Below are 27,807 nucleotides of genomic sequence, written 5' to 3'. Positions count from 1 at the left end.
ATTCTTCTGCGCTGATGAGCCAACCAATAGAAATTTCAACATTATATATAAATATTGCATATGCTTTTTACACTGAAAACAGCACAAAATCTTCTATTATTCAAGTGCCTTGACTTTTGGTTGATATAATACAGTGGCTGACCACATGGTAAAACTAAAGAAAGTTGGCTAGTGTTTTATAAAAACATCAGTGCAACCTCCTCAAAGCCCTGCTATCCTCCCTCTGCAGTCGAAGAGGGGGATTCCTTCTAGCCCTATAGCAGGGGTAACATAGTTAGGGTCATAGTATAGTTCCTTTCTTCTAAGACTTGAATTATAAGCTGCAAAATCAGAGATTTTAGTCTTTCTCAAATAATAGAGAAGACAGTAAAAGTGAATGATCAGTTACTTACTAACTGAGCTCCTCATTTTTATCAGGCTCTGTGCTAAGCAATTTACATGGGTTATCCCATTTGATCCTCCCAACAGCTCTGTCAGGTAGGTTATCTAGTCCTTTCTTTCCTCCCATCTCGCCTTGCTCCCATTCATCCTTTCTTCCTCCCTATCCCTTCATCAACAATTATTTACTATATTCCAAGCATTGTTCTAGGGGCTGGAACTAGAGTTAAGGACAAGAAAAGATAGAGTTCTGCCCTCAAGAATTTTCATTCTAATAGGAGGAAGCTGATGATAAACATGCAAACAAATAAACAGATAAGAAAACCATAACAGGGCAGTTCAGTTCAGTTCAGTCGCTCAGTTGTGTCTGACTCTTTGCGACCCCATGAATCACAGCACGCCGGGCTTCTCTGTCCATCACCAACTCCCGGAGTCTACCCAAACCCATGTCCATCGAGTCAGTGATGCCATCCAACCATCTCATCCTCTGTCGTCCCCTTCTCCTCCTGCCCCCAATCCTACCCAGCATTAGGGTCTTTTCCAATGAGTCAACTCTTCACATGAGGTGGCCAAAGTATTGGAGTTTCAGCTTCAACATCAGTCTTTCCAATGAACACCCAGGACTGATCTTCTTTAGGATGGATTGATTGGATCTCTTTGCAGTCCAAGGGACTCTCAAGAGTCTTCTCCAACACCACAGTTCAAAAGCATCAATTCTGCGGCGCTCAGCTTTCTTCACCGTCCAACTCTCACATCCATACATGACCATTGGAAAAACCATAGCCTTGACTAGACGGACCTTTGTTGGCAAAGTAATGTCTCTGCTTTTTAATATGCTATCTAGGTTGGCCATAACATTCCTTCCAAGGAGTAAGCGTCTTTTAATTTCATGGCTGCAATCACCATCTGCAGTGATTTTGGAGCCCCCAAAAATAAAGTCTGACACTGTTTCCACTGTTTCCCCATCTACTTCCCATGAAGTGATGGGACCAGATGCCATGATCTTAGTTTTCTGAACGTTGAGCTTTAAGCCAATTTTTTCACTCTCCTCTTTCACTTTCATCAAGAGGCTCTTTATTTCTTCACTTTCTGCCATAAGGGTGGTGTTATCTGCATATCTGAGGTTATTGATATTTCTCCTGGCAATCTTGATTCTAGCTTGTGTTTCTTCCAGCCCAGCGTTTCTCATGATGTACTCTGCATATAAGTTAAATAAGCAGGGTGACAATATACAGCCTTGATGTACTCCTTTTCCTATTTGGAACAGTCTGTTGTTCCATGTCCAGTTCTAACTGTTGCTTCCTGACCTGCATACAGGTTTCTCAAGAGACAGGTCAGATGGTCTGGTATTCCCATCTGTTTCAGAATTGTCCACAGTTTATTGTGATCCACACAGTCAAAGACTTTGGCACAGTCAATAAAGCGGAAATAGATGTTTTTCTGGAACTCTCTTGCTTTTTCAATGATCCAGCGGATATCGGCAGTGATGGAGGACAAATAAGGATTTTGGGATTAACATGTACACATTGCTATACATAAAATAGATAACCAACAAGGACCTACTGAAAACCGCAGGGAATTAAATTCAGTATCTTGCATTAACCTATATAGGAATATTCTATAAAAGAATAGAATATAATATTCTAATAATATTTTAGAATATAATATTCTAAAAAAGAATAGAAGCATATATATATATATAGACACACACACACATATATATATAACTGAATCATTTGCTGTACATCTGAAAATAATACAACATTGTAAATCAACTATACTTCAATTTAAAAAAAGTAAAAAAAGAAAATCACAGCAATCTATTAATTCTTTAAAGAAAACAAAAACAGGATGATATGAAAGAATGTGAATTCTTGGTGGTGAGGTAATATACTTTAGATGGAGGCTAGAGAAGGTTTATCTGGGAAAATGTCATTTGAACTTAGACCTAAAGGTAACAAAGGAAAGATCAAAGAAAAGTATTGTATAGGAAGAGGGAACAGAAATCATAAGGTCCTGAGTCATAATGAAGTCTGTTCACAAAACAGCAAGGAAATCCAGGATGCTGTCTATAGGCTAGTGATCTAGGGAAAGACAGCAGGAAGTAAGTCAGAGACGTAAGCAGGGACCAAAAGAAGCAGAGCTATGAAGTCAGTAGTAAGTAGTTTAGATGCTATTCTGAGTGAAAGGGAAACCAAATAGGATTGTAAGCAAGAGAGCAAGCCAGCCAGCCAGCCAGCCAGCCATTTATTCAAAAAATACTTTCTTGAGAACTCATTGAAACTGGCCTTGTTCTCTTAGGTTCTGGGGATACAATGGTAAAGAAGACAGTTTTTATTCTCACTTAACTGATACTTTACTGAGGTAAACAAATGCATAACAAACTAGATAGGGGTAAGTGACAGACAACTAAAGCAATGTAAGAAAAAGGTTGCTGGAGGTGGGTGGCTATTTCAGATCGAGTGATCCACAAGGTCCACACACAGCAGGTGATACTGAGCAGAGACCGTGATAAAGTGAAGGAGTGAGATGTCAAAGTCCTACAGGAAAAGTGTTCCAGACAGAGAGAGCAGCAAGTACAAAGGCCCTGGGGTGGAACTAGCTTGGTATGTCTAAGGAATAGAAAGTAGGTCAACGTGGTGAGAGAGTACGAGATGTTGGCAAGGAGCAAACTGTATGAGCCGCAGTAAGACAGCTAAAGTTGAAATGAGCAGGGAAGTGATATGATTGGATTGATGTTTTAGAGCATCACTGCACCTGCAAGGAAGGGCATAGAATACAAGAGGGCAAGAGTGTGAAAGCAGGGAGACCAGCTGGACCTGGCAGTGGTCCAAGCAAAAGATGGCCCATAGTGGAGTAGACTTGAGCAGAAGGCAGAAATGGAAGCGAGTCAGGAGATTCAGAACATATTTTGGTGACAGAGCCAAGAGCTTGCTGCAAACAATGATTAGTTACAAACAAAGAGGCAGGGAGATGGGATGGGTGAGAGGAATAGAGCATGATTCCTAGATTTTTGGCCTGAGCAAATAGAAGGGTGGTTGTGCTAGTTACTAAGACAAGGAAGACTGGCAATGGATCAGTTGATAGGAAAGTAAACCAGGCTTTGTGAAGTTAAGCAGACTGCCCCAGTTCAGGCATCTTGTAAGAAGTAGAGCTGAAGGATTCAAATCTGGGTTTGCCCTCAGCTGTCTCTCCATATAATTCCAGGAGATTAGTCACTTAATCCAAACCTGAAATTATAATCTAGCAGATGGGCTTAGAATATCTGTGCTAGAGTGGGAACAAACACTGCCCAGGCCACATATGAGACCACCCATGCCAGTAAGCTCTAGATGAGAAACCTACAGTGATCCCTCCCCCTAGGCCTGTGGGGATTTGATTTCTCACCTGGGGTCTGGCTGGTGAGCTCATTGTCATAGACAGGGTGACAGATGCTCCTCTCAGGACTGGAGTTTGCTGTGCTCTTCCCGCTACATTGAGAAAGTTGAACGGTGGGAACTTCAGAGATGGCACACAATCTTCTTTGGGCCATCAGGTGCCTGTGGGAAGGTGGGGCCTGGGCTCCTTTTATTTCCAGCTTTTCCCTGGGCTCCTCTGGAGTCAGCCTGATACTTTTCTGCTCTTCTAGATGGAAGGCCCTGCTTCCACAACTGGCAGGGAGAAAGACGGATGGTGTCTCACTTTTCTGAGATAAAACCTCCCAGCTCCAGAGCTTGTTTTTGAAGCTATCACTAACCATGACTTTCTTCTTATTGGCTATCTCATCATTTGACTGATACACATCTAACAGCAGAGAAGCCTTCTGTGAACTTACTGCAGAACCAGGAAAACTTGGAGGTTCCAGGTAATTATAACATTTCTGAGTCTCACTCTTCTCAGTCACCTTCACTTCCTGGGGTTTAAGAGGCTGGGGACCACCATCAGCAGAGCTGGGTGAGTGCTGACTGTGGCTGGATGAGGGGGGTTTCCCACTGGCCAAAGTCGTTGTGGACTGTCTGCTTCCAAAGTCTCCCTTTTGAGAAACACCTGCTGGGAATTTAATAGGTCCTGAAAGAGATGATGCATCAAGATTTTGAAATTTGGCTCGAAGTTCCTTGAAGTTTCTTAATCCTTCCTAGAGCATAAAAGAAAAGAAAAAAGCAGCACCATTAGATGACTTCACTACACTTGCCAAGAGGCTCTAGGTGCTGGTATAATGTCATTGCTTATCTATCAAGTAGTATCAGTAATGCTATTGTCTACGTGAGGCAGAGTGAAAACAACTATGTGCTCTTTGAAACACTGCAGGTATGCTTAGTTTCTTCACAACATACAAAGAATGCTTATAAAATAGATAGCACTAACAATTACTGATAAATCCCTGGATATAAACTTTTGGTGGCTCTCTGCTGCCTGTCCAAATAAACCCCTGCATGTGGCATTTAAGAACAAAAGTTGTGGAATTGTGATCCCAGCCATAGATCAACTTGTGTGCGTGTGCTTAGTCACTCAGCTGTGTCTGACTCTGCGACCTCATGGAATGTAGCCCTCCAGGCTCTTCTGCCATGGGATTTCCCTGGCAAAAATACTGGAGTAGATTGCCATTTTCTCCTCCAGGGGATCTTCTCAACCCGGGGATTGAACCCACATCTCTGGCATCTCCCGCATTGGCAGATGGATCCTTTACCACCACTTAACCCTGATGCTGGGAGACACTGAAGGTAGGAGGAGAAGGGGACGACAGAGGATGAGATGGTTGGATGGCATCACTGACCCAATGGACATGAGTTTGCATGAGTTTACATGAGTAAACTCTGGGAGCTGGTGATGGACACGGAGGCCTGGCGTGCTGCAGTCCATGGGGTCTCAAAGAGTCGTACACAACTGAGCAACTGAACTGAATTGAACTGAAACCAAAAGGATAACTGACAAGTTTCTAGAAACTTTATACTCTCTACCACCCTGACTCTGCTTATGTGTTCCTGCTCCCCCAATGCATCCCCCCATCTACTTGTCAACTGCTTTCTTGCAACAATAATGCCCACCTTCTCCACAAGATTTGCCCTGTGGCTGACAGGTAGGCTAATTCCTTCCCTGGCTCCACGTTGCCTGGCGACTGAACTTAACATCATAGGGTGGAGACAAGAGCAATCTTTGGAACCTGACAGGTATGTGTTCCGTTTCTGACTCCGCTCTTTATCATCTAGGCAAATACTCTGGGAAACTTGGTATCATCAGTGCAGTCTCATCATAAAAATAACTTGCAAGCAGTAGAAGGATAAGGGCTGCCATATGTAAAGAATCCATCACAGTGCCTGGCACATAGTAAATAAAAGCTACTTAAAAGGGATGAGATGATGCTCTTGTATTTTTTACTCTCCTTGGGAGATTGTGTTATCCTTTAAATTCCACTCGAATTCAGTGAATGAAAATGGTGGTAGTAACAGCAGGCCAACCCTTGGAGCAGAGGAAGGGACATGCACAGGATCATACAGTAAGCAGGTGGTCTATGTAGGTGGGATTGGGCTCCATGCCTGTGCAGTGCTCTTCCCAGGTCCCCCCTCCCTTCCCTCACTAAATTTACTTTTGTAAATGCATTTTGTCATTTTCTGTCTTCAGAGGGGGTGGTGGGTGGATAGAGCATAGGAGGACATGTAATGAAGCCATTTCCAAAGTAACAGCCACCAACTTCTCCCAATCATCTTACGGGTCTTAATTTTAGGTATACAGACAATCTCCATGCAGGTAACTTCAGATTTTGCCTGCTGAAGGAATAACTGTTGGGTGGCCTTTTCTCACTGTGTTTACAGTTGACTCATACCTGCCCTCTGAAGATTTAGGAAGGGAGGAATACTGAACAGGAAGTATGAAGCAGGTGTCTGGAAGCATGCTTGCATGTTCGTCCCTCTTTCTTCAACCCTCCCTCCATCCCCTTCCTTCTCTTCCTCCTCTCTCTGTCTCTCTCACTCACACACACATACACACCCCTGCACACACATTTATAGCTTTCTTCACAAACTGCCAAGGGTTAGTTTCTTATATTTCAACCAGCAGTCAATTCCATTGACCTTACTCTCCCCTAATGTGGTAGCAGCCAGCACTGGGCATGGAACCAGGAGATCCAAGTATGAGGCTCAGCTTTGCCATTCTCCAGTCATGTGCCTTGGACAATTTACTTCACTTTTCTGAGCTTTAAGCTCCTCACTATAAAATGGGGATACTCTACTAATAGTTCAGGGTTATTGCAAGGCTCACATGAGATGACAGATGTACATACCTTGTGGTTAATATTTTTTAAATCGTGGTAAAGTACATTTAACTTTAAATTTACCACCATAGCCATTTTTAAGTATACAGTATAGTACAGTAATGTTCAGTACACTCACACTGTAGTGAACGTCCAGGACTCTTGCCATCTTGCCAAACTGGAGCACTATATTCATTAAACAACAGCTTCCCATTCCCCCTCCCCCAAGGAGATCTGGGACAGAGAGGAAAGACAGTACAGAAACTGGTCTGTGGCAGGCAGGACAGTGCAAGACCTACATGAATGGTCTGTGCTGCAGCTCTGCATGCCCCAGCCTGAGTCACATTCACTGGTGTGGAAGGGGTTGGGTGCTGGAATGTGGGGTCTGGAGAGTGGGCTCAGGAAGAGAACAGCTACTGGCTGCGGACAGACAGATCTGAAGCGGCAGGAATAAGGAGTTCCACAATCAGGAATGTTTGTGGAAGAAATCTGGGCCACCAGAGAAGCAAAATGCCATTGTTGAGTGGTGCACAAGAGGCAGGGCCACCACTGCACCCCCTTCCCCCTTCCCCTGCCTTGGTGGGCGCTAGGAGGAGCACCCACCTGAGCAGGCTCCCACTTCCCTCCTGCCAGTACCTCCTGTGGCCCTGCTGGCCCCAGTGGGCTTGCACACCCTGCCCATTGCTACCTCCACCCCGACTGGCCTTAGACGGGTCTCAGGTACAGGTGCTGCTGGGAGGAACACATGCAGAGGTGGGACTGAAACCACAGTTAAGCCCCTGGGGCATGCAATGAAGGAAGAAGAGCTGGATTCTCTTGTCATGGCTGCAAGAACCATAGATTTACACCGCTGCTGCTGGCTTTGAAAACTTAGCACCTGCAGAATATATGAATGGATGAGTGCTCCTGCATCTGAGATGGGTCTAGCTTTAGCAGCTGTGGGCTTTGTGGGCACACACACAAGGGGACTGGAGCACGTCAGAATCTGCGCTGTCTCCATTAACTCCCACCGCGGATCCAGGCACATGATCACTGCAGTCCTGGGATGACTTTGGTGGATCTGCACCGGTGGCTTGGTGAAAACAATGCCTGAGAAACACCAGGACCAACTGCCACTATAACCATGGTTAAAGTGGGACTGAGAGCAGTTCCAACAATAGTGTAATTTGTGAGTCAGCACAGAGGTGAAAAATGACACAACAGGATTCGCACACAGATAAATAGCTCCAGAGGAGGAAAACTCAGTGACTTTTCTCCCAGTGGGAGTGCTCCAACTCTGCCTATCTCACACTGCAGATCAGAAACACAGCTCAGAGACAGATCTGGGGACCTCTACTCCAATAACTAGGGAGCAGACTTGCCCCTGACAGGGCAGTAACAACACAGAGAAAGTGGGGATGGGGGGCTTTGCTCAATATCCATCGCAGGCTCAGGTCACCACAACATCAGTCACATCTTCTATCAAGGGGATAATGGCTAGCATACACTGAGGAAAGGGGTAGTAGACATCCGTGCTAAAAACAGTCCTCACATCAAAAAATCTAAAACACACAGAGACTACACAGGGACATTCCCACATAAAAAATAGCCTTCCAAGGCAGTGTGAGGGTCAGGAATTAAAAAGAAAAACCTTCAGAGTATTTGGCTTTGAAGGCCATCAGGGCCTGCACGCAGGAGCTCCATGGGGCTGGGAGAAACAGAGACTTCTCTCTTGGAGGTTGCACACAAGGTCTCACATACATTGGGAACCAGCACAAAGCAGTACCTCTACCTGAACTGGGGCTAGACCTAACTGGGGGTCTTGGAGGTGGGGGTTGGCTGTAGCTCACTGTGAGGGCAAGGACACTGGTAGAAGAGGCCCCAGAGAATATTGATTGGCATGAGCTCCCCCAGAGGTCCCCATGTTGGTACCAAGACCTGGCCCCACCCAACAACCTCGAGGTTCCAAGCTGTAATGCCTCAGGCCAAAGAACCAGCAAGACAGGAACACAGTCCCACCCATCAGCAGACAGGCTGCCTTAAGTCATACTGAGCTAATAGCCCTACGTCAAAACACACCACTTGACACAGCCTTGTCCATTAGAGGGACAAGATCCAGCTCCATCTACTAGAGGGAAGGCATCAGTCCCTCCCACCGGGAAGCCTGCATAAGTCCCTGGACCAACCTCACCCACTAGGGGGCAGACACCAGAAGCAAGAGGTACTGTGATACTGCAACATGTAGAAAGGAGACCGCAAACACAGAAAGGTTGACATGTAGAAAGGAGACGGCAAACACAGAAAGGTTGACAGAAAAGTTGCAAATGAAGGAACGTGACAACCCCATAAGAACAACTAAATGAAATGGAGATAGGCAACCTAGCTGAAAAAATTTAGAGTAATGACAGTAAAGATGATCCAAAATCTTGGGGAAAAGCACAGAGACACAGACTGAGAAGTTGCGAGAAATGTTTAACATGAAGCTAAAAGGTTTAAAGAACAAAAAAACAAATGAACAATACAACAACTGGAATGAAGAATACATGAGAAAGAATCAATAGCAGGATAACTGCAGCAACAGAATGAATAAGCTGGAAGTCAGAGTGATGGAAATCATTGCCATAGAACAAAATAAAGAAAAAACAAAGAAAATAAATGAGGACAGTCTCAGAGACCTCTGGAACAACATTAAGTGCACCAGCATTTGCATTATAGGGGTCCCAGAAAAAGAGAAAGGACCTGAGAAAATATCTGAAGAGATTACATTCAAAAACTTCCCTAATATGGGGAAGGAAATAGTTACTCAAGTCCCAGAAAGCTTAGAGAGTCCCATATATGATGAACCCAAGGAGGAACATACCAAGACACATACTAATCAAACTGACAAAAATTAAAGACAAATGATTAAGAGCAACAAGAGAAAAGCAACAAATAACATACAAGAGAATCCCCATAAGGTTATCAGCTGATTTTTCAGCAGAAATTCTGCAGGTCAGAAGGGAGTGGCACAATATATTTCAAGTGATGAAAGGGAAATATCTATAACCGAGAATACTCTAACCAGTAAGGGTCTCATTCAGATTTGATGGAGACATCAAAAGATTTACAGATAAGCAAAAGCTAAGAGAATTCAGCACCACCAAAACATCTTCACAACAAATGCTAAAGGAACTTCTCTAGGTGGGAAAGAGACCAGCAACTTAAAACAACGTTTGTACATATACTGTTTTATCAAAACCTCATGGGAATATCAAACCAAAAAAATCTAGTAGATACATACACACACAAAAGAAAATCCCAAACACAACACCAAAGACAGTCATCAAATCACAAGAGAGCAAAAGAGGAAGGTAAGAAAAAAGACCTAGAAAAACAAATCGAAAACAATTCAGAGAATGTCAACAGGAACATATATATTGATAATTACTTTAAGTATAAATGGATTAAATGCACCAACCAAAAGACATAGTCTAACTGAATGCATATATAAACAAGACCTGCATATACTGTCTACAAGAGACCCACTTCAGATCTAGGGACACATACAGACTGAAAGTAAGAGGATGGAAAAACGTATCCCATACAAATTAAAATCAAAAGAAAGCTAGAGCAGCATTACTTATATCAAACAAAACAGACTGTTACAAGAGATAAGGAAGGACACTACATAATGATCAAGGCATCAATCCAAGAAGAAAATGTAACAGTTGTAAATATATAGGCACCCAACATAAGAGCATCACAAATATGAGCCAAATACTAACAGCCATAAAAGGGGAAATTGACAGAACACAACTGTAGTGGGGGATATTAAAACTCCACTTACACCAGTGGACAAATCATCCAGACAGAAAATCAATAAGGAAACACAGGCCTTAAATAACACATTAGGTCATGTGAACCTAACTGATATTTATAGAACTTTCCATCTGAAAGCAGCAGAGTACACTTCCTTTTCAAGACCACGTGGAACCTTCTCCCGGATGGATCACATACTGAACCACAAATCAAACCTCATTAAAAGTTAAGAAAACTGAAACCATATCAAACCTCTTTTCTGACCACAATGATGTGAGATTAGAAATAAATTAGAGAAAAAAGAAACTATAAAGTAAAAAACAACAAATATACATGGAGACTAAACAATATGCTACTAAACAACCAATGGATTATTGAAGAAATCAAAGAGGAAATAAAAAATAATAATCTTACCTCAGGAAACAAGAGAAACTGCCAAATAAACAACCAAACTTATACCTAAAGCAACTAAAGAAAAATAACAAACAAAACCCAAGGTTAGTAGAAGGAAATAAATCATAAAGATCAGAGTAGAAATAAATGAAATAGATACATAGAAAACAACAAAGATCAATGAAATTAAAAAGCTGGTTAATTGAGAAGATAAACAAAACAGATAAAACTTTAGCAAGATTCATGAAGAAAAAGAGAGAGGACTCAAATCAGTGAAATTAAAAATTAAAAAAGTTACAACTGAAACCAGAATTGAAAGAGACGCGTGTACCCCAATGTTCATCGCAGCACTGTTTACAATAGCCAGGACATGGAAGCAACCTAGATGTCCATCAGCAGACGAATGGATAAGGAAGCTGTGGTACATATACACAATGGAATATTACTCAGCCATTAAAAAAAATACATTTGAATCGGTTCTACTGAGATGGATGAAACTGGAGCCCATTATACAGAGTGAAGTAAGCCAGAAAGAAAAACAACAATACAGTATACTAATGCATATATATGGAATTTGAAAGATGGTAACGATAACCCTATATGCGAGACAGAATAAGAGACACAGATGCATGGAACAATTTTATGGACTCTGAGGGAGAAGGTGAGGGTGGGATGTTCTGGGAGAATAGCATTGAAACATGTATATTATCATATGTGAAACAGAACACCATTCCATGTTCGATGCATGTGACAAGGGCTCAGGGCCGGGGCAATGGGATGATCCAGAAGGATGGGATGGGGAGGGAGGTGGGTGGGGGGTCCAGGAAAGGGAACACATGTAAACCCATGGCTGATTCATGTCAATGTATGGCAAGAACTATTACAATATTGTAAAGTAATTAGCCCCCAACTAAAATAAATAAATTTATAAAATAAAAAAAAAAAAGTTACAACTGAAACAAGAGAAATACAAAAGATTGTAAGACACAACTACAAGCAATTATATGCCAATAAAATGGAAAACCTAGAAGAAATGGACAAATTCTTAGAAAGGTACAACTTTACAAGAATGAACCAGGAACAAACAGAAAATATGAACAGGGCAATCACAAGTACTGAAATTGAAACTGTGGTTAAGTACTTCCAACAAACAAAAGTCCAGGACCAGGTGGCTTCACAGGCGATTCTATCGAACATTTACAAATTCTTTCAAAAAATTACAGAGAACACTCCCAGGTTCATTCTGAGGCCACCATTACCTTGATCCCAAAGTCAGACAATGATATCACAAAAGAAGACAATTATAGGTCAATATCACTGATAAACATAGACACAGGAATCCTCAAAAAAATATTAGCAAATAGAATCCAACAAAACATTAAAAGGATAATACACAATGATCAAGTGGGATTTATCCCAAGAATGTAAGGATTCTTCAATATATGAAAATCAATCAGCCTGATAAATCATACTAACAAACTGAAAAATAAAAACCGTATAAATCTCAAGAGATTCAGAAAACGTTTTTGACAAAATTCAACATCCATCTATGATAAAAAAAAAAAACAACTCTCCAAAAGCGGGCACAGAGGGAACCTACCTCAACATCAGTTCAGTTCAGTCGCTCAGTCGTGTCCAACTCTTTGCGACCCCATGAATTGCAGCACGCCAGGCCTCTCTGTCCATCACCAACTCCCGAGTCTACCCAAACCCATGTCCATCGAGTCAGTGATGCCATCCAACCATCTCATCCTCTGTCGTCACCTTCTCCTCCTGCCCCCAATCCTACCCAGCATTAGGGTCTTTTCCAATGAGTCAACTCTTCACATGAGGTGGCCAAAGTATTGGAGTTTCAGCTTCAACATCAGTCCTTCCAATGAACACCCAGGACTGATCTCCTTTAGGATGGATTGATTGGATCTCCTTGCAGTCCAAGGAGCTCTCAAGAGTCTTCTCCAACATCACAGTTCAAAAGCATCAATTCTGCAGCGTTCAGCTTTCTTCACCATCCAACTCTCACATCCATACATGACCACTGGAAAAACCATAGCCTTGACTAGAAGGACTTTTGTTGGCAAAGTAATGTCTCTGCTTTTAAATATGCTATCTAGGTTGGCCATAACCTTCCTTCCAAGGAGTAAGCGTCTTTTAATTTCATGGCTGCAATCACCATCAGCAGTGATTTTGGAGCCTCAAAAAATAAAGTCTGACACTGTTTCCACTGTTTTCCCTATCTATTTCCCATGAAGTGATGGGACCAGATGCCATGATCTTAGTTTTCTGAACGTTGAGCTTTAAGCCAACTTTTTCAATCTCCACTTTCACTTTCATCAAGAGGCTCTTTAGTTCTTCTTCACTTCCTGCCATAAGGATGGTGTCATCTGCATATCTGAGGTTATTGATATTTCTCCCAGAAATCTTGATTCCAGCTTGTGCTTCTTCCAGCCCAGCATTTCTCATGATATATCATTATATGATAACTGCATATAAGTTAAATAAGCAGGGTGACAATATACAGCCTTGACATACTCCTTTTCCTATTTGGAACCAGTCTGTTGTTCCATGTCCAGTTCTAACTGTTGCTTCCTGACCTACATACAAGTTTCTCAAGAGACAGGTCAGATGGTCTGGTATTCCCATCTCTTTCAGAATTTTCCACAGTTTATTGTGATCCACACAGTCAAAGCCTTTAGCATAGTCAATAAAGCAGAAATAGATGTTTTTCTGGAACTCTCTTGCTTTTTCGATGATCCAGCGGATATTGGCAATTTGATCTCTGGTTTCTCTGCCTTTTCTAAAACCAGCTTGAACAGCTGGAAGTTCATGGTTCACATATTGCTGAAGCCTGGCTTGGAGAATTTTGAGCATTACTTTACTAGCATGTGAGATGAGTGCAATTGTGCGGTAGTTTGAGCATTCTTTGGCATTGCCTTTCTTTGGGATTGGAACAAAAACTGACCTTTTCCAGTCCTGTGGCCACTGCTGAGTTTTCCAAATTTGCTGGCATATCGAGTGCAACACTTTCACAGCATCATCTTTCAGGATTTGAAATAGCTCAACTGGAATTCCATCACCTCCACTAGCTTTGTTCGTAGTGATGCTTCCTACGGCCCACTTGACTTCACATTCCAGGATGTCTGGCTCTAGGTGAGTGATCACACCATCGTGATTATCTGGGCCATGAAGATCTTTTTTGTACAGTTCTTCTGTGTATTCTTGCCACCTCTTCTTAATATCTTCTGCTTCTGTTAGGTCCATACCATTTCTGTCCTTTATTGAGCCTATCTTTGCATGAAATGTTCCTTTGGTATCTCTAATTTTCTAAGGGCCATATACAACAAACCCACAGCAAATATCATTCTCAACAGTGAAAAACAAAGTTTTTCCTCTACAATTAGAAATAAAACAAGGGTGTTCACTCTTTCCAATTTTATTCAACATGTGGAAGACCTAGCCACAACAATCAGAGAAGTAAAATAAATATAATGACTCCAAAATGGAAAACAAATAAAACTGTCACTGCAGATGACCTGATACTCTACATAGAAAATCCTGAAGATGCTACCAGAAAACTACTAGAGCTCAGTGAATTTGGTATAGTTGTCCATAGTATAGTAATGAGGATGAAAATTCATCAAATAAGCTCTATATGTGGGTTACCTATGTACCTGTCACCACTTTTAAAAATCTACAGAGAGTTAATGTGAATGAGAACTAACTACTGATTGTCAAAGTTACAGAACCATTGGATAAAAAGAGATACTAATGAAATAAATCAAAGTTGATACAAACAGATGGAGAGATATATCATGTTCTTTTATTGTAAGAATCAATTTATCAGAAAAGTACACTATCCAAAGCAATCTATAGATTTAATGTAATCCCTATCAGATTACCAATGGGATTACCAAATTTCTTACAGAATTTCTTACAAATGTCTTACAGAAAATAATTGCATGGTTTGTATGGAAACACAAAAGACTCCAAAGACCCAAAGCAGTCTTGAGAGAGAAAAACAACGCTATAGAAATCAGGCTCTTGACTTCAGACTATAATACAGAGTTAAAGTAATTAAAACAATATGATATTGACACAAAAACAGAAATATAGATCAATGTAACAAGATAGAATGTCCAGAGATAAAACCCTGCTTGTATGGTCAACTATCTATTACAAAAGAGGCAAGAATATATAATGGAGGAAAGATAGTCTCTTCAATACGTGGTGCTGGGAAAACTGGACAGCTACATGAAAAAGAATGAAATTGGAACACTCCCTAACACCATTTACAAAAATAAACTCAAAATGGATTAAAGACCAATATGCAAATCTAGACACCATAAAACTCTTAGAGGAAAACACAGGCAGAACACTCTTTGACATAAATCACAGCAAGATCTTTTATGATCCCCCTCCTAGAGTAATAAAAATAAAAGCAAAAAGAAACAAATGGGACCTAATTAAACTTAAAGCTTTTTCACAGCAAAGGAAACCACAAACAAATGAAAAAACAACCTTCAGAAGGCAAGAAAATATCTGCAAAAAAGTGACCAACAGGGGATTCATCTCCAAAATATACAAACAGCTCATGAAGCTCAATAACAAAAACCAAACAACCCAATCAAAAATTTGATATAAGATATAAATAGACAGTTCTCCAAAGAAAACATACAGATAGTCAAAAAGCACATGAAAAAGTGCTCAACATCACTAATTATCAGAGAAATGTAAATAAAAACTAAAATGGGTATGACCTCACACCAGTCACAATGGCCATCATTAAAAAATTTACAGACAATAAATAGAAGCTGTAGAAGGTTTGGAGAAAAAGAAACCCTTCTACACTATTGGTGGGGATGTAAATTGGTAGACCCCTATGGAGAACAGTATGGAGTTTCTTTAAACAAGTAATGATAGAATTACCATGTTACCCAGCAATCCCACTCCTGGGCATATATCTGGAGAAAACCATAATTCAAAAAGATATATGCACCCCAATGTTCACTGAAGCACCATTTACAATAGCTAAGATATGGAAGCTGGAGAAGGAAATGGCAACCCACTCTAGTGTTCTTGCCTGGAGAATCCCATGGACAGAGGGGCCTGGTGGGCTGCAGTCTATGGGGCTGCAAAGAGTCAGACATGACTAAGCAACTAACACACACACACCCATGCCCACACCCACACACACACAAGATATGGAAGCAACCTTAATGTCCAATGACAGAGGAATAGATAAAGAAAATGTGATACATATATACAATGGAATATTACTCAGCTATAAAAAAAGAACAAAATAATGCAATTTTCAGAAACCTGAAAAGTCAGAGAAGAACAAATATTGTATGGTACCACTTACACATGGAATCTAAAAAAATGGCAAAATGAACTTATTTACAAAATACAGTCATAGATGTAGAAAACAATCTTATGTTTACTAGGGGGAAAGCAGGGGGATGGATAAATTAGGAGACTGGGGGCTTCCTGGTGCTCAGTGGTAAGGAATCTGCCTGCCGATGCAGGAGACACAGGTTTGATCCCTGGTTTGGGAGTACCCACATGTCACGGAGCAACTAAGTCTGTGGACTACAACCACTGAGCCTGTGCTCTAGAGCCCAGGAGCCACAGCTACTAAACCCTGTGTCACAGCTACTGAAGTCCACATGCCCTAGACTTCATGCTCCACAACAAAAGAAGCCACTGCAATGAGAAGCCTGCATACCACAACTAGAGAGTAGCCCCTGCTCTCCACAACTAGAGAAAAGCCTGTGCAGCAACAAAGACCCAGCACAGCCAAAACTAAATAAATAAAAAAATTTTTTTTTAATTTGGAGGTTGGAACTGACATATACACACTACTATATATAAAATAAACAACTTATAGGGAACTACTGTAGAGCACAGAGAATTGTACTCAATACTCAGTAATGGCCTATATGGGGAAAGACTCTAAAAGAGAAGAGATATATGTATAACTGGTTGACTTTGCTGATTCACTTTTTGGTGTTAGCAGAAACTAAACACAACATTGTAAATCAACTATACTCCAATAAAAAATTTTTAAAAGAATTAAGGTTTAAAAAAGACATTAATAATGAAAGAAATTGAAGAAGACACAAATAAATGGAAAGAATTCCAAAGAAATCTACAGATTCAATGTAATCCCTATAAAAATTTCAACCAACTCGAAAGATTGTACAGAACCATAAAAAACCCAAAATAGCTAAAGTAAACTTGAGAAATAACAACAAAGCTGGAGTATCATACTTCCTAATTTTAAACAACATTACAAAGCTATAGTAGTAAAAGCAGTATGGTACTGGCATAAGAACATAGATTTCAATCAGCAGAACAGAACAGAGAGCCCAGAAATAAGTCCACACATACAGTCAATTAATTTACAACAAAGATACCTAGAATATACAACAGGGAAAGAACAGTCTCTTCAATAAACCGTGTTGGGAAAACTGGACAACCCACATGCAAGAGAATGAAATCAAACTACTATCTTACACCATACACAAAAATCAACTCAAAATGGATTAAAGACTTGAATATAAGGCCTGAAACCATAAAATTCACAGAAGAAAACATAGGTGATAGGCTCCTTGATATCAGTCTTGGTGGCAGCCTTTTGGATCTGACTCCAAAAACAAAGGCAAATGGTACTACATCAAACAAAAAATCTTCTGCACAGCCAAGGAAATAACAACAAAACGAAAAGACAATGAACTGAATGGAAATACTTGCAAATCATATATTTGAGGGGTTAATATCCAAAATATATAAAACCTCATACAATTCAACTGTAATATAACAGAGAAACCAATTTTTAAATGGGTAAAAGATCTGAATAGATCTTTTTCTGAAGAAAACATACAGATGGCCAACAGGTACATAAAAAGGTGCTCAACATTATTAATAAACAGGAAAATGCAAATCAAAACCACAGTGATAAATTACCTCACAGCTGTTAGAATGGCTATTATCTGAAGACAGGAAATAACAAGTGGTGGAATAGATGTGGCGAAAAGGGAACCCTGTGTACTGTTGATGGGAATGTTAGTTGGTACAGCCACTATGGAAAACAGTATGGAGGTACCTCAAAAAATTAAAAATAGAACTACCATATGATCTCCAGCATTTTCACTTCTGATTATTTCTCTAAAGAAAAGGAAAACAGTACCTCAAAAAGACATGCACCTCCATGCTCACTGTAGGATTACTTACAATAGTCAACATATGGAAACAACTTAAATGCCTGTTGATAGATGAATGGATAAACAAAATGTTATATACACATATACAATGGAGTATTATTCAGCCATAGAAGAAGAAAATATTAACACTTTGGACAATGTGGATAGTTCTTAAGGGTATTATGCTAAGTGAAATAAGTCAGACAGAGAAAGAAAAATACTGTATGATCTTACTTAATGTGGAATCTAAAAACAAAATGAAACAAAAACCCCATCAAGTTTGTAGATACAGAGAACAGATTGGTGGTTGCCCGAGGTGGAGGCTGGGAGGTAGGAGAAATTGGTGAAGAGAGTCAAAAGGTACAAACATCAAGTTATAGAGTAAATAAGTCATGGGTATGTAATGTACCACATAGTGACTACAGTTAGTAACACTGTATTGCATATTTGAAAGTTGCCAGGGGAGTAAACCTTAAAAGTTCTTATTACAAGAAAAGTATTTCGTATCTATGCATGGTAGTGGATGCTTCCAGACTTATTGATTACTTTCCAGTATATAAACTGTATACAGTGTATATAATTATCAAATTATGTTACATACCTGAAACTAATGTTTTATGTCAATTGTACTACAATATAAAAAAGAACACAAACAGTCCCTGACCTTTCAGAGCTTGCTGAATGAGGGAAGCAGGCACAAACTGATCATTCTAGCATAAAGCAAAGTTATTAGATACAAGGTATAAAGTCTGCTCTGAGAGCACAGAGGAGATATCATGAGGCCAGTTGGGTGGGGGAGGGTACAAAGAAGGCTTCCTAGAGTTGACTCCTCAGATAAAACAGGCAGTCAAGCAAAGAACAGTGGGAATGGCAGTTAAGATGAGAGAAGGACATCAACAAAGGAAGCATGGTATGTGAAATAAGAGGGCACATATGAAAAGAATTCCTTATTATTGGAGTCCCAATGTTCAGTATGTGAGGCTGGAGAAGGAAGTAGAGGTCAAGTCTCCTTTAAGTAGTTGGGCTTAATTTTTAGAGTGGATGAAGAGTTTTACACAGTAACTGGAGCTACTGATGAGTTTTACACAGGGCAATGACATGGTTAGGCTTATATTTCATGCTGATTATAGAGCAAAAACCAATTAAGAGGCCACTACAATGGTCAAATAAAAACGATGAGAAGCTGGACTTGGGCAGTGTTGTTGGGCACAGAAGAAGTGGATAGATAAAAAAAAAACATGCAGAGTAGTATGAACTGGGCCTGGAGATCCACTGGGTCTGAAGGAAATGGGAAGAAAGACTCCAGGATGATGCCCAGGTTCTAAACTGGGTGAGAGATGAATGCTAGTACCCGACACTAAGACTGAGGACTGGAGATACAGATACTGGAGGAGAGGATGAGCCCAGTTTGGGATGTGATGGTTTGCATTTTTAGGGAAGCCATCTAACAGGCAATTATATATGTGAAACTTGTGGGAGATAGAAACCTAGATTTGGAGTTATTGGCTTATTGGATCACATGGAGCTTAAGAGCATGGACCTTGAAGTCCAAATAAGCTTAAATGCCAGCTCTGCCAATTATTAGCTTTATGACTCAGAGAATATTACTTAACTACACTGTATTTTTTGTCTTATCTGAGATAATAATTTCATTTCTTAAAGGGTGGATGTCATAGGTAAGATAAACTGAAAGAAAAAGTGAAAGTGTTAGTCACTCAGTTGTATCCAACTCTTTGCAACCCCATGGACTGTAGCCCACCAAGCTCCTCTGTCCATGGAATTCTCCAGGCAAGAATACCGGAGTGGGTTGCCATTCCCTTCTCCAGGGGATCTTTCTGACCCAGGGATCAAACCTGAGTTTCCTACAATGCAGGTGGACTCCTTATCATCTGAGACACCAGGGAAGCCAATGGCACCTCAAGAATGTCCACATCCTAGTTCCTAGAACCTGTGACTATGTTACCTTGTGACTTTACAGATGTGATTAAGGTAAGGACCTTCAGATGGGAAGATTATCCTGGACTATCCAGATGGGGCTAATGTAATAACAAACATTCTTATAAGAAGGAAAGAGGAGAGTCAGAAAAGAAGTAGTAGACATAAGGAGGTAGACGTTGAAGATGCTACGTATGGCCAAAAAGATGGAGGAAGGGTCCATGAGTCAAGGAAGCAGGTAGTCTCCAGAAGTGGAAAAGGTAAGGAAACAGTCTTCTCTAGAGCCTCCAGAAACAGTGCCATTGACAAACAATGATTTTAGGCATCTCCTGTCCAGACCTGTAAGATAATCCCTCTATGTTACTGCAAACTACTAAACTTGTGGTAATCTGTTAAAGCAGCACTAGGAAATTAACACACCTGTTATGTGGATTAAATTACTAAATACATGCAAAGCATTTAGAAGGCATAATAAGTGCTCATTGAGTGCTAAGTCTTGCTGTTACTATTAGAAGTGGTTGTTGAGGCCATGAAACTGGAGGGGATTATGGAGGAGAACGTGCAGTGAGATCAGAGTCAGGAGACAATGGCAGAGGCCAAGACGCAGAGAGGTGGGAGGTTTAGAAGAGAAGGAGCAGGGTTGGGCGGTATTAGTGAGGAACGAGTGCCTGCAGTGGCAAGTGCAGTGGATACATTCTGTAAGATAAAGATGAAAAAGTGTCTGGTGGAATCTGTCAAGATGGAAACCACCGCATGGGCACTGCAAAAGAATATCATGGCAGAAGCAAAGCGGCTGTGGCTTCCAGAATGAATGGGAGGTGAGTAAGTAAAATAAATGACAGTAACTTTTCTTTTAGGAAGTGGGCATGGCAAAGAAAGAGAGGTGAATACTTAGAAAGGGATTCAATATCCACCAAAGGTTTTAAATTAATTTTTCTGCCTATTGAGCCTTACCCTAGTACAGATCCTGGAAAGCTCAGAACTCTATTTCCCAGGTGCTCTTTCAGCTAGAATCCTGCCAAGCACAGACATCCACAGGGCAAGGGAAACAAATACATGAGTGTACATCCACTTAGGGTGACAGTGGATCCCCTGTGGAGGAGCTGTGACAGATGTTCGCATGCTATGCACCGGACAGCAGTTATTGATGGGCTCCCATTGGAATGGTCCCATGTTGGACATTTTGCTTAGATATAGCATACAAGCCCATCCTCAGCCCTTCTGGAGATTCCTAACATAACCCATTATAAATCTTTTCTGCTCCGATTGGCAACAAGAGATTTGGTTGTCTACAATGAAAACCACTAACCAGTACATCTTAGTTTTTTGCTTCTTCATAGTGCCAATCAATGCCCAATACCATCTATCTCCCTCTGTGCGTGCGTGAATGCTAGGTTGCTTCAGTTGTGTCCAACTCTCTTGCGACCCTATGGACGGCAGCACACCAAGCTCCTCTGTCCATGGGATTCTTCAGGCAAGTATATTGGAGTGGACTGTCATGCCCTCCTCCAGGGGATCTCCCCAACCCAGAGATCAAACCCACATCTCTTATATCCTGCATTGGCAGGCAGGTTCTTTACCACTAGTGCCACCTGGGAAGCCCCATAACTCCCTCTAACACAATGTAAACTCTCTGAGAACAGGCATTATAGCACGCGGGCACGCACACACACGCACGCGCGCGCGCGCACACACACACACACACACACACATACACACACTTTGTCAGCATGTGTTCACTGCGATAGCACCAGTGGCCAAAAGAATATTTGACCCATAGTAGGTGCTTAAGAAAAATGAGGTGAATGAATGAATTCCTGATTTACAAGTCTTCCAGCATCCTTTCAAGAGAAGGTGTCTCAGTTATTTTGGTACCCCCAGTACCAGCCCCGGGGAGCACCAAACACTTCTTGAATGAATGCAAGTGAAAGTTGCTCAGTCATGTCCGATTCTTGGCAAGTCCATGGACTATACAGTCCATGGAATTCTCTAGGCCAGAGTACTAGAGTGGGTAGCCTTTCCCTTCTCCAGAGGATCTTCCCAGCCCAGGGATCGAATCCAGGCCTTGCGCATTGCAGGCGATTTCTCTACCAGCGAAGCCCGAGAATACTGGAGTGGGTAGCCTTTCCCTTCTCCAGGGGATCTTCCCGGTCCAGGAATCGAACCAGGGTCTCCTGCATTGCAGGCAGATTCTTTACCAGCTGAGCTACCAGGGAAGCCCTGTTGAATGAATAAATCAGTCTAAAAAAAACCAAAAACAGAACATTTAGAAAAATTAGTGGGTTCACATAATTCATACACTATAACTTTACTGAATTTTATTTTTTCCCCACAGACAGCTTAGAATGCACACAGAAATAAATTATCTATATGCTATAATGTTAGAAGACAACCCTGAAAATAGCTGTGAAAGACAGCCTTGGCACTTCTGATCTGGATGGAGCAAGATTCAGATATCTCACCAGGGAAGCAAAGCAAAAACAATTCCAGATATTGTAGGAACAACCTAAGATAAAAGACAGTGGTGTCCTCTAAACACAAGGGATTTACTCCTTTGATATGGAAATTAACCAAGGAACCACGGACATAGCCACCAGCCAAGAAAAACAAAGACTTTGTTATTCTAGGAGAATAGGGAGAACAGAGTGAAATGGTTATAAGTCCGAACCCTAGTTCTCTATATGTGGTATACAAGAATATGTATAGCCAAACTAGGGGGGAAAACTCCAAACAGACCTCTCTCACTCAGTATTTATTTAATAGGAATCTAAGGAAGAATAACGGTAATAATAACCAAGATAGCCATTAAATGCCTGTTTGATGTATACATGCTTTACATGACATCACTATGGGCCAGGCACTGTTTAGACACTTAACTAAACAACAACAACACACCAAACAACCCAACTGAAACATGAGCAGAAGACCTAAATAGGTATTTCTCCAAAACAACATACAGAAGACCAACAGGCACATAAAAAGATGCTCAACATCACAAATTATTCGAGACATGCAAATCAAAACTACAATGAGGTACCACCTCACACCAGTCAGAATGGCCATCATTAAAAAGTCTACAAACAACGATGGGGGAGAGGGTGTGGGGGAAAAAAAAAAAGGGAACCCTCCTACACTGTTGGTGGAAATATAAACTAGTGCAGCCATTACAGAAAACAGTATGGAGGTTCCTCAAAAAACTGAAAATAGAGTTGTTGTATGATCCAGAAATCCCACCCCTGGGCACATACCCAGACAAAACTATACTTCAAAAAGATATATGCACCCCTGTGGTCACCATAGCACTATTCACAATAGCCAAGACATGGAAACAACCTAAATGTCCGCTGACAGATGAGTGGATAGAAAAGCCGTGAGATATAGATATACAATCTCACCATGGACGGATCTAGAGATTACTATACTAAGTCAAGTATTGATAAGCCAGAAGGAGAAAGACAAATATCACATGACACTATTTAAGTGCGGAATCTAAAATACTATACAAACCAACGTATCTATGAAGCAACAACACTCTTAAAGACAACAGACTTCTTGTTTTGCCAGTGGGAGAGGTGGGGAGGGGAGGGAAGAAATGGGAGTCCGGGATTAGCAGAGGTCAACTATTACATACAGGATGGTTAAACAAAGTCCTACTGTATAGTACAGGGAACTATACGCAGTATCCTAGGGCAAACCATAATGGAAAAGAATATGAAAAAGAATATATACACAAATTTTACGTATATATACATGAATCATTTTGCTGTACAGAAGTAAAACAACATTGTAAATCAACTACACTTCAATGAAATAAAAAAAACCACTTAACTATATTACACCATGCCCATGTATCTTGCATTTTCAAGGCAGTCCTGACTTAACGTAATTTAAAAGGTGATAAGAAAATGCAGAACCAGATAACAAAATATAAATTCTGTGTCAAGTCACATGTCCCGACTTCTGATTTATAAAATATGGTATAGAGAGCTGCTCCACCCTCTCTGGAGTTTGCCCTGCTATGGCAGGCTGCTTGGTAACCCACTCCTGCATTGCAGCTCCCTGAGTTTAATTTACAATGACATACATTCCAGCACACTGCAAACTGCAGTGAACAAGGACTACAGATGCTCAGTGAATTCACAGTGACTCAGAAAGTGAAAGTCACCATCAGAATATACATAAAATAAGTTCCCAAAGGAGAAGACAGGTTTTAAAAAATTTTTATTTTGTATTGGGGTATAGCTGATTAACAATGTTGTGACAGTTTCAGGCGGACAGCAAAGGGACTCAACCATACATATATCAGTTATCCCCCAAACCCCTCTCTCTTCCAGGCTGCTACATAACACTGAGCAGAGTTCCATGTGCTATACAGTCCTTGTTGGTTATCCATTTTAAATACAGCAGTGTTTACATGATGATCCCAAACTCCCTAACTATTCCTTTCCTCCTTCCTTCCCTAGGGCAACCAAAATCTCCTTCTCGAAGTCTGTGAGTCTGTTTCGTAACTAGGTTCATTTGTATCACTTCTTTTTAGATTCCACACATAAGGGATGTCATAGGATATTAGGAGAAGACAGTTTTGATGCTGGTTTAAAAACAAAAGTGAACTCATCCCCCAGTTTCTGCAAATCGCTGAACAATGCCTTCCACAGGGAGAGCTACATCAATGGCAACAGTTTATAGTGAACATTCTTCTAGTAAGCAAATGCAAGATCCTTAAGGAGAACACAAACTCAAAATTTGAAGCACAGGGAAGGCAGTAGAAGCCAAGAAATTATAAGCCCAAGAAAAGAGCTGTCAAACCATCCCTAACAAGTAAAGAAGCACAAGTTGATTAATATTAGCACCTGAGTCATCCTTCACAAATAAAAGGGCTTCAATTCAACATTCAATACTACAAGAGCTGTTACCAATGGGAAAAGGTGGCCTGTGTTCTTGATATCAATGACTGATTCCAAAACCCCCAAGGAAGGGGTAGGGATAACAGAGCATAAAAGTGCTGTTTAAAGTCCTCCCACCTGCCCTCTGAACAGACCCAGGATAGAAAGGTTAAAAACTTCCATCATAGTCAATGGACACCTAGGTTGCTTCCATGTCCAAGCTATTGTAAATAGTGCTGCTATGGACATTGGGGATACATGTGTCTTTTTCAATTACAGTTTTCTCAGGGTACATGCCCACTGCTGCTGCTGCTGCTAAGTCGCTTCAGTCGTGTCCGACACAACATTGTAAAGCAATTTTCCTTCAATTAAAAAATAAAAATTTTAAAAAACTTCCATCATAAAGGTACAAGAACCAATAACTGCACAAACCCTCTCTCATTATCCAATAGGTAATGTCACTACTTTTCATCCTTCAGGTTAAATATGGGCAAGAAGCCCAGCTCTGCTAGATGTGTGATCTTGAGTAAGCTACTAAATCTCTGAGCATCTGTAAAATGGGGCTAATAGTGCCTGTGACATGGGGCTATTGTAACCTTTCAGTCAAGTGGGAACAAAGCCTGGTAAGTTCTATCCCAGGCCGGTGCTTTTGGTAACACTGCCCCTTCTCTGGTTGCAACCCCATATGCTGCATGTTAAAAAGGAGGCATCTAAAGCTCCCCCAGGCTACCTGTAAAACCTCTCCTCCTTCAGCCATGACACTGCCCACTGCTGCCTTTAAAAGCAGTCCACAGAGTCCCATGGGGTCCTAATAAGACTGCTTTGCTTCCTTCACCACTATACCCCATGCATCACCTTGAAAGCTGTAGTGGGCAACAGTTGGCCAATGACTCAGCTTCTCCTAAAACAAAAGGCCATCATGGCTTATATCCCAGTTTACCTTGGTCATTATTGGAAAGCCAAGCTAGTCCATTAACACAGGGACTTATCTCCCACAGACCTTTATATTAACAATGTCCCCAGTTGAATCCTATTTCTTACCCTTCCCTCACCTCGCCAATCCTTTCTTTAAGCAATCTGGGGACATCGCAGTCAGGTTCTCAATTTCATTTATGAACCTGCTCTCTGCCTCTTCTCTCTAACTCAAACTGCCGTCTCCCTTGGACACAGAGTTTCCCCTGGTGCCCTCCCAAGTGTGGCTGTTTTTTGCCACCCTCTTCTTCTCCTGGGCCAGGAGGGGGGTAAGTGTTCTCTTAGCTCTTCACTGCTGCTTCCAGATCATTCTTTGTTAGAGATACCAGCTCCACCTAACAGGATACTAAACTAAACCCACTGCTTCTTATGGAAGTCATCTACAGTGCTCCTGGCCATTCCTCTTCTTTACTGAAGATTTTAGCAGCTGGCTTACTCCTCTCTCTTCCCTACGACAGCCATGACAACAACCAAATTTAGAATCCAGATAGATAATCCTTTCAACACCCTGGATTCATTGCTGATGACCTTGTCCTCCACCCAACCTCAGCCACTGGTTTCCATGGATACACCCTAGGCTTCATTCGTCTTTACCAATAACTGGGCCACCTCTAACACGTCAATTTCAAGTATCCTATTCTTGCATCACCACCTCCTATTTCAGCCACTTGCCTATTCTGGTACCTCCACTCCAGCAATTCTTTGACCCCAGCACATTAATCCTCAGGCCCCAATATTTCTTCCCTGTCTACTCTTTCGTGCTGTCTTCATTTCCCCCATATACCCAAATTAGATCCCATGCATGGGCACTGGGATCCCTTGGGAGTATATTATAGTATCTCTCTTACTTCCCTCCCATTTCACATTACTTGTGCCTAGAATTCCAGAGTTAAACTCTCTTTCTACTCTTTATCTTTACCTAGAGCTACCCAGGGTAGCTCCTACCTTGCAGTGTATAAAAACTGGAATTCTCTATTAGAGTGGGTGCATGCAGAAACTTGGAATTAAGGATTTAGGATTTTATTCAGTAGGTACTGGAAAGCCTCTAAAGACTTCAAGCAGGGTAACCCCTACGCACTCAAGTCTCATTTGTGGCACTGTTTTCCCAAACTTCCTGTCCTCTCCCAGTTCCAAGCCAAATGCCTCCCTCTGCTGACGTCTGTCTCAGTGCTTATCACACTCCAGCTTATCATAACTGCTTGCTGGTCTGTCTCTCTCCCACTAAATTTGATATTTTCCCAGGGCAAAGACCATGTCGTTCCATCACTGTATCTTCTGTTGATAGCTAGGCTAGCTAAACAGACCAATTCAAAACATTTGATCCTTGGATAGTGAAGACACTTACTAAACAATAACCTAACAAAGTCTATGTATGGGATTCATGAAAATACAGTGAAGTGAAAAATTAGTTTGGACTGGTCCGTTCAAGGAGTCCTTCCCTAGGAGGTAAGATTGAAGTGTATAAATGGGTGTTCACTGGAGAGAGGTGGGGCTCTGGAGACATTCAAGGCTAAAGGAACAGCATAGGCAGAGGCGGGAGGCATGTGGGGCCACTGAATTTTCAGGCAAGTAGATAGAGCAGGTGAAGTGGAAGGAGAAAGTCATTATTTGTCCCTGAAGCCCTCCTCACTTAGTGCTGCAAAGTTTTCACTCAAAGATGTAAGAAATTTAAGCTGCATTTGATGGACAAGAAGAGAGAGATGATATGTTGGTGCAGAGAGCCTTTTGGTGGATTTAATATCCAATCCCCTTGCTGCTTTCCTGTCTTTATCTGCCTACGTCCTTTTCTTCATGAGCCTTTCTGCTCAACCATCAGTAATTACAGAGCCATTTGACCTTTCATTCCAGAATCCCAATTGTACTTTGGCACCAACACAAATAATGATCTCCCTTGTGTTCAACATGAAATCTTGTAGGTTAGCTCTACCTCTGCAAAGGCCCTTCCGTCTGTGCCTTCCCCTTTATAGGATGTCAGGCCCCTTTCTTTCTCTTTACTTGGAAAATTACTTGGGTTCTTTCTTTAGTTTCCACCTTTTCAAAACAA

At 41.2% G+C, this 27,807-nt stretch overlaps 2 protein-coding genes across 2 annotated transcripts in view; one reads left to right on the top strand and one right to left on the bottom strand.

The window, feature by feature from the left end:
• FYB2 (FYN binding protein 2) overlaps positions 1-27,807 on the bottom strand; it is a 128,216-nt gene that overhangs the window by 72,065 nt on the left and 28,344 nt on the right. Inside the window, exon 3 of the mRNA XM_081487014.1 lies at positions 3,766-4,492. Within this exon, the coding sequence (XP_081343140.1) occupies positions 3,766-4,492 (727 nt within the window). The remainder of the gene's footprint in view (positions 1-3,765; positions 4,493-27,807) is intronic.
• The window catches only part of PRKAA2 (protein kinase AMP-activated catalytic subunit alpha 2), a 199,381-nt gene that overhangs the window by 146,506 nt on the left and 25,068 nt on the right, over positions 1-27,807 (top strand). The window lies entirely within an intron of this gene.

This window comes from Giraffa tippelskirchi, chromosome 5 (genome assembly GCF_054371585.1).
Source record: "Giraffa tippelskirchi isolate mGirTip1 chromosome 5, T2T-mGirTip1v1.2.pri, whole genome shotgun sequence".
NCBI lineage: Eukaryota > Metazoa > Chordata > Mammalia > Artiodactyla > Giraffidae > Giraffa > Giraffa tippelskirchi.
The sequence above is the reverse complement of the archived record's forward strand: the minus strand, read 5'-3'. Positions and strand labels throughout refer to the sequence as shown.